The following is a 13,531-nucleotide window of genomic DNA, read 5'->3' as shown; positions in this document are numbered from 1 at the left end:
GGGGTTTGCACGGCTACTTTCTCTGTTCTTTCCCTGAATGGACTCTTCTTGCTGCAAGGAGCTCAGGTAGCCTTGTGTGTGTGTGTGTGTGTGTGTGTGTGTGTGTGTGTGTGTGTGTGTGTGCATGCGCGTGCTTTATTCCCAGGTACACCACGGTGAGTGCTCTTAAGTTAGTGTCAGGTGTCAGGTAGCTACTTGTCTTTGTGTCTTCAAGGCTGCCGTTGCTTGGATAGTGTTTACAGCCCAGAGAGCACAGCAAAGGGGGGGGGGGGGGGGGGGGGAGAGGGGAGAGAGAGCACTGGCTTTGATCTGATGCAGACTGCTTGATAGCGTGTGTGTGAGTAGAGAGAGAGAGAGAAGGAAGGAAGGAGAGAGAGGGAAAGAATATAAGTGCATGCATAGTTTTTGCAGCGGCATGTACAAATGTGTGCACTCTTGCTAACAACTGTGTGTGTGTGTGTGTGTGTGTGTGTGTGTGTGTGTGTGTCTGAGCAGAATTTGATATGATCCACTGTCAGGGATGTGTAATTCATACATTATTGACACACAGAGCTTGTTTATCACTTAAGTGCAGCACACAGCAAATAAAGGAGGCTCACGTCTTTTGCCGCACGTCGTTTGATGCATTTATCGCACAGCAGATGCATCACAGAGCTGCAGCAGCAGTAGCAAGTTCCAGGGAAGGGCTGGGAAGTGCTGCTGCTGGACCTCTATCCCATTCGTCAGGGAAGCGAATGTGATAAAATTGCTGCTTCTCTGAAGGACTGATGTGCATCTGTGCTGGGAAATAAGACAAGGGCATATTGTGACAAGTTGTCAAGATGTTGTTGTGTGTGCTGGCCCCAAAGTTACTGGAATTTATTTTACGGAAAAGTAAGCTGCCCCGTAGCCAAAGATTTTCCCAGTCGACTAGTAGTCATTGTTGTAACACATTTTTGATATTAATTAAATTATTTAAATATATAATGTATATATATACCCTAATAATGAGCCTTTCAAATGTAATATTTAAGCGAGCTGCCTGTTAATGACACAAACGAAAGCAGTAATGATTCTGAATGTGTCAGAACAACTGGCAAGGACAGCGGTCATGCTAAGTGGCAAACAACGGGCTACTTAGCCTGCATGTTTCAAATGATAAACCATGTTTGTGTTTGATGAATGATATGATCTTTAAGGTCGACCTTTATCCTCTCAAATCCGATTGGTCACATTACTCTCTAATAACCACAGGGAGCAGCCATGTGTATGTTGTCTGTCCCTGACCGACTGAGTGACTGAGTGTCGCCACTTCCTGCGGAGTTTGATTTCTTTTCTTCCTACAACAAACTGACCGATGCAAACTTGGTCAACCAAGACTCTTCTCATCGACTAACACAGTGAGCAGTCCTAGAAATGACATAACACATTCCAGTCAGATACAGAGCTCCAGAACATGTTATTATAATACGTGCTACAAGTGAGCACCACCAGACCAAACCACAACATCAACACAGCATACCATCACAATGTCATGCTGCATTATATAATTTCTGCTGATGGGCCAAACTAGTATTAACTATGAAATATAACACACGAGAGTGTTGCACAGTAGATGGATCGATCATGTCACCAAAAAGTATCTTGCGTGCTCAGCTTACCTGCTGATGCTACGGGATAAGCAGCAGCTCTGATCAAAGGTCGTGACATACACCTCCGTTGCTGTGGGTTTAGTACAAAATAGTCTAGCATTAACAATTTCTGACAAAAATTCATTCAAAAAACTTAATGATTAAACAATCAATTACTATTTCTGTCAACAGCAAATGTAAACACTCAATCAAGAAGAAAATATATTTAGCAAGGTAATACAGTTTAGTGAGACTCTTTGTGTGAGTGCAGTTGCTGCTTAGTCAACAAATAAGAAGACTAGAGACATCAATTGATTTATTCTAATCTAAAAAAGTAGAAAAGTACAACTATCCTTAAGCTGCGTACTGCATTCTCTCCCTTCTTCTCTCGAGAAGACTGGATTACAGTGACTCATGTTTGACCCTGCACGCATCTATCACAACTGCGTCAGAACAGGTGCAATGAAAACAAATACATAGCTTACTTTTCTAACAGTATGGAGCACCATGCATGGTTGTTTGCGTGTTTGTGATTGAAGGAAAGAAGGATAACACGTGAGAAGAAGAAGAAGAAGAAGAAGAAGAGGAAGAGGAAGAAGAGGGGAGGAGACACACGGAGAAAGAGACAGGCAGGAGACCAGACATGCAGGTTTTTACAGTAAGCGTGTTTTAGGGCTCCCCCAGGGCCAGACAATTAAAGAGTATTTAAAAAGATGACAGACCTCTGCGCGCAAGAAGGGGAGAGGCGGAGAGCCCAGGGAGTGGGAGTTTGCAGGTGTATGAATAGCATGTGCGTGTTTTTGTGTATATGTGCATGTGTGTGTGAGTGTGCTGTACATGGGTGGACAGTAAGATCACGCAAGGTGTTCCTGTAGTGAAGCAGTGAGAAGAGAAAGGAAAAAAAATACCATAAAACATCACTTTTATGGTCAATAGACAGAGGAAGCAACAACAGACTACTACATACTACTACAAAGAGGGAGGAGAGAGAGAGAGGGAGAGAGAGGGAGAGAGAGAGAGACTGTGTGAAGAACAGCTCTGAAAGAGTTTTTGTGGGGCCGTAACAAAGGCCCCTCAGAAAACACAGTGGCATAGGAATGTTAATTAATTAATGAGAAACTATTCAGCCTACAGAGAATGGTGGAGAAAGAAAGACAGAGAAGAAGAGGGATGGAGCAACAGACAGAGCGGCTAGAGGGGTAGACAAACTCAAACTGGGTGCAAAGACATTTATCTGGGTTGTTCTATGTTTCAAATAGCATGGTGTGCACTTATTATAGGTCCAGCTTCTCTGCAGCCATGCATTTTTTTTTTGTTCATGGTCTAATTTATATCATAAATTTACATGTTGGACCTTTGGTCTTGGCTTTTCATGTAAGCATTTGCGTGCATATATAACATACTGCTGCTGCTGAAAGAAATCAACGGTTCCTAAAGTCTCAGATTTCCAGGAACTAAGAATGCAGCCTAGTTGTCCACATTGACTACCATGCATTTTTGAGTTGATCCAGTGGGGTTTGAAAAGATTTCGAGCCTGAGTTGTTGTCAGATTTCATCAACTCATTGAAGACAATATAATCCCTTTCGTAAAACATGAAAGTCACCAAAACTGGAGTTATGATGTGTGATTAAATGCTAACCCCATCTAGTATTTCCGCTAAATTTCTCAAATGTATTGTCATTATCAGTTTGTAGTGTTTTATTGTAATGGTTTCTTTCAGTGGAAAAATTCATTATCATCCCTCTCCATTGCAGATTTTTACTGGTTAGTATTTGCCGCTGGGAAAAAGGCCTGAATTCAATGGCAAGCCAGTTTTTCCTTTCTTTGATTTGTCATAATTACAGAATGCATTATTAGGCTCTTATGCAACATCCTGTACTTACAGGTGCGCAGCATGTAAAGCTTGGTTGTGTAACACATGAAGCAGAGTTGTATGCATCCTTTTGGGGTCTAATTTTACAGCATTCTTGTCCTGCTGTTTATTGGCCCCTTACTGAATCATGGAAAGCCCAGTTTTAATTTCGAACATTAAGTCTTCTGAACGTGCTGTAATAAGAGAAAGGGCTGTTGGATGAGATTATTTTCAAGATTCTGTGGAAAATCTCTGCGTGAGCGCTGTGAAATACAGATACAGCCTTTAGCTCAAGGCAGCTGACACTTCTTCACAAATCCACACTCTTCTCTCTATAGACCGGAGTGTGTGTATGTGAAATGGATACGCGAACTCCTTTGCGCCGGTCATTCATAATCTGTTATTTTCTATGGGTGTCCATGCATACGTGTGTGTTTTTCTGTGTGTGTGTGTGTGTGTGTGTGCAATCGCAACATTCCAGCAGCAGAAACCTGAGAAGGTGTGACTTACGAGACACTGGATTCTGCTCTTTCTGGGGACTGAGGGGTGCTGAAGTGTCAGAATTCCAATTTCCTAAAAACAGTCACTCCCAGTCACACACTCTGACCCTCTGCATCTCTCTCACACAGCCAAACACACTCTGCTGCCTTCATTCTTATCCTCCAGAGCTTGCTTTTTTCCCCCCTCCTCCTTCTTTCAACTGTAAACACTGTCTCATTTTCTCTCAGTTCCATTCATAAGGTCCCACAAGGAGAAATCTTGTCTCACACCACTGTACTGCATTGCCACCCGACCCCCCCCCTTCCCCCTTTCCCTTCCTCAAACTAAACACTCACTCGTTCTCCTCACAAGAGAGCTTCTGGGCAAAGTAAAACAGGGGAAAGGAGGAAGAGAGGGAGAAAGAGAGGGAAGAGTTTGAGAATCGCGGGCCCCTCCTACTTTCCGGAGATGCTCCAGCCCATCCCTAAATTGTGGGCCAATGAGGGTGGCTCATTCACAACTCATGCGGTCCTTCTACAATAGGTAAGGAGAGAGAGACAGAGAGAGGAAGAGAAATATACAAGGAGAGAGAGAGAGAGAGAGAGACAGAGAGGGAGAAAGAGTGACTGTGTTTTGGGGAGAAAGACAGTGAGAAAGAAGAGGGCAGAGTGAGAGGGAAGACGGGAAAGAAGTTACAACAACCCTGGGAATGAACCCCTGGGAATGAAGTGGTGACTGGCAGATAGAGCTGAGAGATGAAGAGGTAGAACTGGTGACAGGGACAGATTCACAGTGTGGACCTGCACAGGAGAGAGAGGCAGCATTCAGAGGAGTACTCAGTAAAGAGAAGAAGCATTGGAACTTCCTCAGTTATCACAGCTGGCTCTCAAGAGAGAGGGCAAAAGAGAGCGTGACAAGACAGGAAACCCCACAGGTGTAGATGCAGACAGGTGGACAGTCAGACATGCTGCTTGTGCTTCTGCTGCTGTGCATGGCTGGAGGAGTTTGGGGGTCCGCCCCCGGAGTGTGGGGGTACGGACGGATCCAAGACAGGCAGGGGCCAGCGGCGTCGCTGTGCCCGTCTCCGTGCCAGTGCGAAGAAGATGGGATATTCGTCATGGTGGACTGCTCGGAGTTGGGACTATCTTCTGTGCCAGCCAACCTCAGCCCTCTCACCACTTACCTGTGAGTAACATGTTTCTGTTGCAACAGTTAGGGACTTCCGGGTTGTGTTATCTTGTCCTGTTTCGTCTTCACCTTACCACTTCCAGGCCTGTTTCCTTGACCCCGATCATTGTTTTCTTGTGTATGCACTTTGCATGTCATCCTGAATCCTTCTCTCATTCAATCATGTTGCCAATTAGTTTCATCTGAAAGATGAAAACCAATCATGAGTCCCCACTGTTAGTCCTGATCATTAATTTGTCAGTGAGAAAAGCGTAAAATTCGTATTCATGTTGCTGAAGTGTATGTGGGATTTTCATCTCTTTTTAAAAATAGAGCAGAAAGCAACAGTCAGTTGGATGTGTGACCAGGAAACAGCGGCAGAACCCGCATGTAGATAAAAACGGACAGGGCCAAGTGGGAACATGTGTGCGTGCTGACCACTATAGCAAAATTACTGGACCACTTCTTTCAGTGTCAGGTTTCTGAGCGCCAACTGGAGACCCAGCATGAGAGTGTGTGTGTGTGTGTGTGTGTGTGTGTGTACACGCATGTGTATGCCATTGTGTACATGTATGCATGTGTGTATGTGTGTATGTATGTATATATATATATATATATATATATATATATATATATATATATATATATAAGCACATGACATAAGCATGTGATTGTGTGTTTAAACACAGATGTCTAAATGTGTTTGAGGGTTAATTAGTTAATTTTCAGTTTTATTCCACAATCATGTATCTTACTGTTCTATGACACCAAAACTCAAGGGTTAAACAGAGAGGAATTGTTGGGATTTGACTCAGAAAATGAATCTAATTCAGTTTTTTTTGTTTGATAACTTAATTTTAAGGCTTCATTTATTTATCATTTATTATTTTTTATGATTTTTAGATTTTTTAGGAATTTTTAAGGGTATTATGTAAAAGAGAAGAGATCTGAGCAGTTTCTTACACCACCCTGCTGTGGCTTACAGCCAGATCTTTTAAATTGCTTCACTGCATAAGCCTCTGAGGACAGATTAGAGACACTTTGTGATAACTGATATTGAAGCGATAGAAGTTGAATCCAGGAAACAGGGTGTGATAGAACAGTTGCTCACTAGGGGCTCCACAAGTATTACAAGAGTGGAGGGACAGAATTCAGAGGGAGTGAGGAAAGATCAACAGTTTATGTAGCGAGCGATTTTTAAAGAGACACATAAAAGACAGCTCGACAGCTTGAATGATGCCTGACTCTTCAGCTGTCGCCACGGCCAGATTTCACAATGTTCATTTGAAAGTTAAAACACATGCAGAGTTTATGGTGGTGAAATATGGTTACTAACTCCATCCAGGAACCATTCTACCTATGAGAACATCAGGCACTTGGTCCAACAACGGGGCATGCCACACAACTAAGCCAGCACACACACTCAGACACACACTCAGACACACACACACACACACACACACACACACACACACACACAAGGGGGGATGAACCTGGGAGTACCAGTGTTGAGACTCCCGGTCCTCCCCTTAAAATAAAAACAGTGATGACCTGAGACTCTCTGTAGAAATCTATAAGTTATCCACTACAACTATGTGCACGCGCACACACACACACACACAAATATACACACAAACACACATCATTCCCTACAAACACAAGAGTAATTGTTCATTTCCCCTCGTTACCTAACGGTGGAACTGGACCAATTAGTGAGTTTGAGGGCTGATTTAGAATAAGATAAATAAACTCAGCGACCAACCGCACACGCCCACACACACACACGCACGCACGCACGCACACACACATTTCTGCAGACGAGAGAAGAAGGGAATGTTAGACACCAGGAGAGATGCCGCAACAAATTAAGATACTGCACACAAGAATCACAGATTACTCTTTTGAGTCGCTGATAAAAATCATCAAACACAAACAAAACAACATCCCCCCTCCCTAACCCTGCCCACATGCATACATAACCCAGGACCCAGCGCAGCGGGCTACAGTTTCTCATTTCGTCCTGGAGTGTAAAAGGTTACAACAGCGGAGAGCCGGTCCAATCCCCACCAGGATCTGTCAAACCATCCAGCACGCCCCGCTGTGCTGTGGAGGCTGGATTAGCCTCCACAGCACACACTGTAGGCTGCCGAGGTCACAGGGATTTGCTTGGGAACAGTCCACATTACAAACCACATCCACACAATACTGTGAAAGTATATGACATCATTCACCCGTGTCATCGGAGAGCTCTTCAAAGTGAGCGCAACAGTACGTGCTATAGCGGCCGAGAGGGCAATCCAGGCGATGCATGATTCACTCCATTTTCTAATGTTTACTTGCACACTCAGGGGCGACTCCCCTCCGTATAGGTAGAAAAACACTCACACACAAACAATTATATCATAACACCGAGGTGAATTGCAGGATGACTCTGTGAAGGAATTTAACCCTTCGGAAGGCAAAGATGCTTCGAGCAACTCAGAGAGCAAAGTGGGTAGAGATTTATGACAATAATCATTTCCGTGGGCAACGCATGAAATGAGCTGTCATGTGAGATGCTTTGAAAGCCTTTCTCTTTGATATCAGATTAGAGAGGAAAGACACTGCCCAAGGGTCTGTGTGCATATGTGTTAATGTGTGTTGAGTGGGAGAACACTGCGTCCTGTATCTACATCGGGGATCGTTGCTGTTTTATGTGTAGCTGCAAGCAAAGTAACTTGTCATAAAAAATGGCTTCACAGTCACACAATAAGTAGGTCTGTCTGTCAGGCTGTTAGACTCATACCTATTTAAAAGAAATGTTTAATCATGTTGAAAATAATGGATATGTTCATGATCCAGTTGGTGTAACATCCTGTACTTTCAGTTTGGAAGGTTGTCAGGTGCTCATGTTTACACGTCTCACACCTCCCTCAGCGGTCTACACTGTGTGCGCATGGGTGCGTAAGAGGAAAAGAGTGTGTGTGCATTTCGTATGTGAGTCTGGGGCTGGGGTTGAGCAGCGATTAGGTGATGCTTTGTGGTAGCGGTGAGCGCGGTGAACTTCTAACGGTGTTTTGGCCGAGGCCAGGAAACCGCAGCTAGCGCATTACCAGACAGAGGAAAACCAAGGAGTGTGTGAGTGTGCGTGCATGCATGTGTGTGCGTGTGTGTGTGTGTGTGTGTGTGAGGACCACCCAGACTGCTAAGGGTTTTTTTTTCAAGTCAGTGGAGGTGAAGCAAGAAAAATAGAAGAAGGGAAGATGAAGAAAAGGGGTGAAAAAAACTGACAAGGAGAAAGGTGAGGATTAGAAATTGGTGACAGAAAAAGTTGTATTGCAAGATTTTGAAGACTTGGTTGAGGTAAAGCAGGAGTACAAACACACAAACACACACACACACACATATACAAACACAAACACACATACTGTACATACACATGCAGGAGACAACATCCTGCCTCTTTTTGGTGGCCGTGACTGTAACAGTCGTGTGCGTGTTATTTAGCCATTATGTTGATGGAATGATTCCTATCATGAGAGACCGGGGGTCACACTGTAAACATCAAGTCTGAGAGAGAGAGAGAGACACACACAAGAATAGAGAGAAATTGTGAGGGATGGAGGGGGGAGGAGGATTATAGGGGGAAGGAATGAACCAAAATAAGAGAAATGTAGAGAAAAGAGAACTCGTGTGTGTGTGTGTGTGTGTGTGTGTGTGTGTGTGTGTGTGTGTGTGTATGTGTACTGTCAGTGGAGGGTCCTCTATACAGCGCCTATCAGCTCCAGCATCAGTGTCCTGGCTCCAGGCGTCTATGGTAGCCCTCCGCCTCAACTACACTCCCCTCCCTCCCTTCCTCTCTCTGTCTATCCTTCTCCCCCCCACCTATTCTCCTTTCCTCACCTGTTTCCTCTGGCCTCCTTCAGTTCGAAGAAGAATCCATACATTAAGTGCTTGTGTGTGTGTGTGTGTGTATGTGTGTGTGTGTGTGTGTGTGTGTGTGTGTGTATGTGTGTGTGTGCGTTTTCAGAGCAGGTGTTGAAGTTGGTCATGTAGCACCAAGTGCAAATGTTCAGTCTCTGATGTGTTATGTGCCTCTTAGAAATTCAAAATGAATGCATATAGCTCAGGGCAGCAGGCTGAGAAAAGTGAAGGGTGTGTACTTAAGCCAAATGGTGTAAATGTTTTCAAGGTGTGTGTGTGTGTGTGTGTGTGTGTGTGTGTGTGTGTGTGTGTGTGTGTGTGTGTGTATTCATGTGTGTCGGGGGTAAGGGGGTGGGGGAGAGGTTGGGTGCTTTTGGCCACAAGCCAACAAACTGTCGGCTGTGATCAGAGTTGGAGAAGAGAGTTACGCACCTCAGATTATACAGAGGAAGAAAACAGTGACACATGCGATCATAGTCATTCTGCTTCGCTTCAAAAGTTGCTCTCTCATTCTCTCTTTTTGTTCCTTCCTTCCCGTAAACTTGAAGTGTTTGCCTCAAAGTGTCAATTCCTCAGCTCTCTCCTAGATTCCCTGGAGGCCCTGCGGTGACCACCAGCAGAAAAAAGCCACTTCCGCCTGCAACAAAAGTGATATTTATGCCAAAAGGGTGTTGGAGAGAAGGGATAGGCAGTTAGTTGGATAGTGCAGTGGTTTGTGGTTTCCTGAGAGCAACCTGGGAGGCTTTTTAAATGTCGCTCAGGGACAGACGGCAGGTAGGCAGGTAGAAGACAACAATGGAAACAATGACGATTCCCTCAGGATCGGCAGGCAGGGAAGACACAGAGGCCATAGTGTTACTCTACCGCTCCATATCCTGTCCTTTAGAAAACAGCAGAAAGCAATCACGACACAAGATCTTGAAGGGAACTAGGGTGGAGGAGGATCAGGGAAGTAAAGCGGAGTATGTCTTTGGACTGCATGTCACAAGCCTATGTGGACTAAAAACAGCAGTGGTTACCCATGCCCACCGACAGAATATGTGAATCCGTATGTTTCGTGTGATACCAGCGTGACGCAAGTATGACACGGGGGCCAGGAATGTGCTCTCTGTGACGTGTGGTCGAAGGGTGAAGGGCTGCTTCTGACTGAGAGGATTCAGAATGCCTGCATGGCCCAGATTCCTATTCAGCCCCTTTCCAACCCTGGGAATCTATGGGAATGTTTGTGCGTGTGTGCGTGCGTGAGTGCATGTGTGTGCATGAATCTGTGCAAGTGCACTCGCCCTCTCTTTTCCACTACAGAGAAGGCATTGTCCTATCCTGGGCCAGGCCACGACAAATGTCCCTAAATGTCCAAGTGCATATACATTCATATGTGTACATCTATACACATGTGCACCAATGACCCATGCGAGCTATTATGTTTTAGCAGTATAGACATATGGTCGGATACAACATGCTTTAGACTAGTCGTATCAATTTTCACCACATTTTCTGAAACGGAGCAGTTTGGTTTAAAACAACTTTAGGATTTTATGTCTCCACACAAGTTGTTCCGTTTTCTGCTGCAAGAAGACGCTGTTTACTGCAGCTCGAATGACAGAAGATCCTCTTTGCTGTTGTTGCTCCTCAAAGTTGGCATGAGGCTCCCACAGTTTTTTTTTTTTTTTTACAATCATCTTAAAACTGTTTTCATTGAAATGTCTCATGTTTTTGTCTCATCTCGTCTGTTTCTTCTAACCCTGACCCTTTTTCTTTTCCCGCCTCTATAAAGCCCCATGTAACGGCTAGTTTGAACAATTCTAAAAGTTAACGACGCAGAAAGTATTTTTGGTACTAAAACGCTGAGAAAAGAATGAAGAGAAAACAGAACTGAGCTGCTGTTTAGATCAAAAATAAATAAATAAATGGTCTTTCTTATTTCACCTAATTTTATAACTCAAATGAACTCAATAATCTCCAAAAACTATGAGCTAAATGCATAAATGAGAATGCTTACGCGAGTGTTGATTGCAAAGTGTGTGAGACATAGCTCTCTAAGTTCCTTCAACATGGGTCTGTCTGTCTCTGTCTCCGTATCTGTGTGATCGCTGGCCCGGCCTGCTGACTAAAGTGGCTCATGTGGGGCTGGCGGTGTGCAGGTGATGACTAGTAAGAAATCTAATGATACTTAATGCCCTTTCCAACAGCGTACACACACTCTCTCTCTCTCTTTCTCACACACACACACACACACACACACACCCATGTACCCACAAGACCCTTATGTGCACATTACACACAAGGAAAGACATTACACAAGTATGAATATAGGTACACATATCCTTGCTTGGATACACACACACACACACACACTCACAATCACAATCACAATCACATGCACATACTGACTTAATGATGGTTAATGCCCTATCCAATCTCCCTGTGCAGCATCAAAGCGTCCCACAGAGCAGTGCTGATACAGCGACGCTAGCAGGGATTAGGTCGGGAGAATGGGCCACTGGGACGGGAGTTAGCTAAAGGGAACAAAGAAGCAATCGCAGACACACTTAAATGTCACACACATGTGCACACACCTCAGGGCGCACACACACACACACACACACACACACATATATAGCATAGCCAAATGTGGGTAATGGTACAGGAATGTCCAGGAAATGGAAGATGGGATGTAGAAAACAGAAGGTGGAGAGATGAATGTAGAAGGGAGAGAAAGAATGATAAAATCTTTTTTCAGAAGTCTTAATTTCGGAGGATTCGTTTAACTGACCTGAATGCAGAAACAGCAGTCAGGTCACTGACTGGTGGCATAAGGCAATAGTATTACTTCTCGCTACAATTGGACTTCACAGGTGTATTTTCCATCTGCTGTGAAGGGAGGCTGGAGGGAATTCGGCCACTGCAGAGCCTCAGCAACTGCAGCCAGACTTACTCATGTCTCTATTACATGTCTGAGAAGGAGCAAAAGAGGAAATCTGGACTTTTTACATGCGTGGCAAGGGGCCAAACTAAATCTCTTTAAACCAACAGCAGCCACATGTCCTCATTGGTATGGGATAAGATTTCATCGAGTGCTGATCTAAGTTCAGTTCTAGATGTTATCCGTGGGTACAGTTAAATATATGGAGCAGATGAGCTGATCATAGATCTGTGAGCGCAGCAGTTAAGGAGGAGTGAGCCAGGAGTGGATTTGAGCAGTCTTCTAACTAGATCCAGTGTCCTCCTGTTTCTGCCATTCAACCAAATGAAGTCATAATAGAGCCTGACACTAATACTCATCGGGTTTCATTTACTGTTGTATCCACTGCTGAGAATCTGCCTCGAATCAGTGTGCAGCAAAAAAAAAAAAAAAAAAACCCTCTGTAAGAGATACCTTTTCAGGATGTGTGGAAAAGTGGTGAAATTTGTAAGCCTTTTCCACACATCAGTGGCATGTGTTTATCCTGTGTTCTTGAAACATTTCTTTTATGTGGCACGAATTGTTAGCTTCGGTTTAGAGAGAAACAAAAAAAGCTCTGGCACTTATCATGTAACAAACATATATGAAAGCCAGACAAAATATACATGCAAAACAACAGATTAGTGGACTATGGGCAGGGCTATGAATGCCGTTCTGCCTTCCAAAGCTATGTCCTACCCACAACAGCTGCCTGTCAGTCCTGTCCACATGTTGGAGTTAGTTGTAGGTTGTGTAGCGCTGACTGTTCCAACACTTCCTGTTCCATTACTGAAGTGCTTGACCTTTCACCCCCCTCCCCTTTTGCTCATGACAGGGTGTGTATGTGTGTGTGTGTGTGTGTGGGAGGACAAGGAACGGACATAGAGTGTGTACATGCACGTGTGTATGTGTGTGTGCGGTATACCGAGGTATGAATAAGTCCCAGAGGGCATGAATATGTTTCCCATGACATGGCCTCAGACTAAACAGCCGCTCTCTCCACCCAGACATCCGCCTGTCATTCTCCGCTAAACCGCAGCAAGCGGAAAAGGGAACACAAAAACATAGACGCATCTTCCCTTTCGGCCTTGTTATCTCGTCTTTTCTCCCCCCCCCCCCCCTGTTTCTCTGCTCTTTTGTGGCCGAGGCCTCTCCGTGGCCCTCCTTGTCCAGGTGAAAGACTTCTCCTCGCCCTCTCCCTCGCTCTTTGTGCCCCGTGAATATGAGAGAGAGAGAGAGAGAAAAAGAGAGGGAACGATAAAGAGAGAGTGCCTTCGGACACAAAGGGCAGTGTACCCCTCCCAGGAAGTCTGGGAGAGAGGGAGAAAAAAAAACACATCTTTAGAGGAAGGAGGAGGGCAGGACAGCATTGTACCCTCCTTCCTGACTCTTTGTGTGTGTCTGTGTGTGTGTTTGTGTGTGTGCACGTATGTGTGTGTGTGTGTGCAAGCTCATGTGTGACTGCGAGAGAAACTGAATGCCAGAGCAGTCAGTCTATTCAGATAGAAAAAAAAGCAAACACACTTAGACCTCACCCTCACTCACAATACACACACACACACACATTTTCTCTCTCT

At 44.6% G+C, this 13,531-nt stretch overlaps 1 protein-coding gene across 1 annotated transcript in view; it reads left to right on the top strand.

Annotated features, from left to right (window-relative positions):
• Window positions 1-4,410: 4,410 nt before the first annotated feature.
• Window positions 4,411-13,531, top strand: part of lgr6 (leucine-rich repeat containing G protein-coupled receptor 6) — a 37,471-nt gene continuing 28,350 nt past the window's right edge. Inside the window, exon 1 of the mRNA XM_087179006.1 lies at window positions 4,411-5,128. Within this exon, the coding sequence (XP_087035132.1) occupies window positions 4,884-5,128 (245 nt within the window). The 5' untranslated portion in view covers window positions 4,411-4,883. The remainder of the gene's footprint in view (window positions 5,129-13,531) is intronic.

This window comes from Seriola lalandi, unplaced genomic scaffold (assembly GCF_002814215.2).
Source record: "Seriola lalandi dorsalis isolate HSWRI2012SDOR001 ecotype SW California unplaced genomic scaffold, Sedor1 jcf7180002054767, whole genome shotgun sequence".
NCBI classification, from domain to species: Eukaryota; Metazoa; Chordata; class Actinopteri; order Carangiformes; family Carangidae; genus Seriola; species Seriola lalandi.
Note: the sequence above shows the minus strand (reverse complement) of the source record. Positions and strands in the feature narration are given on the sequence as shown.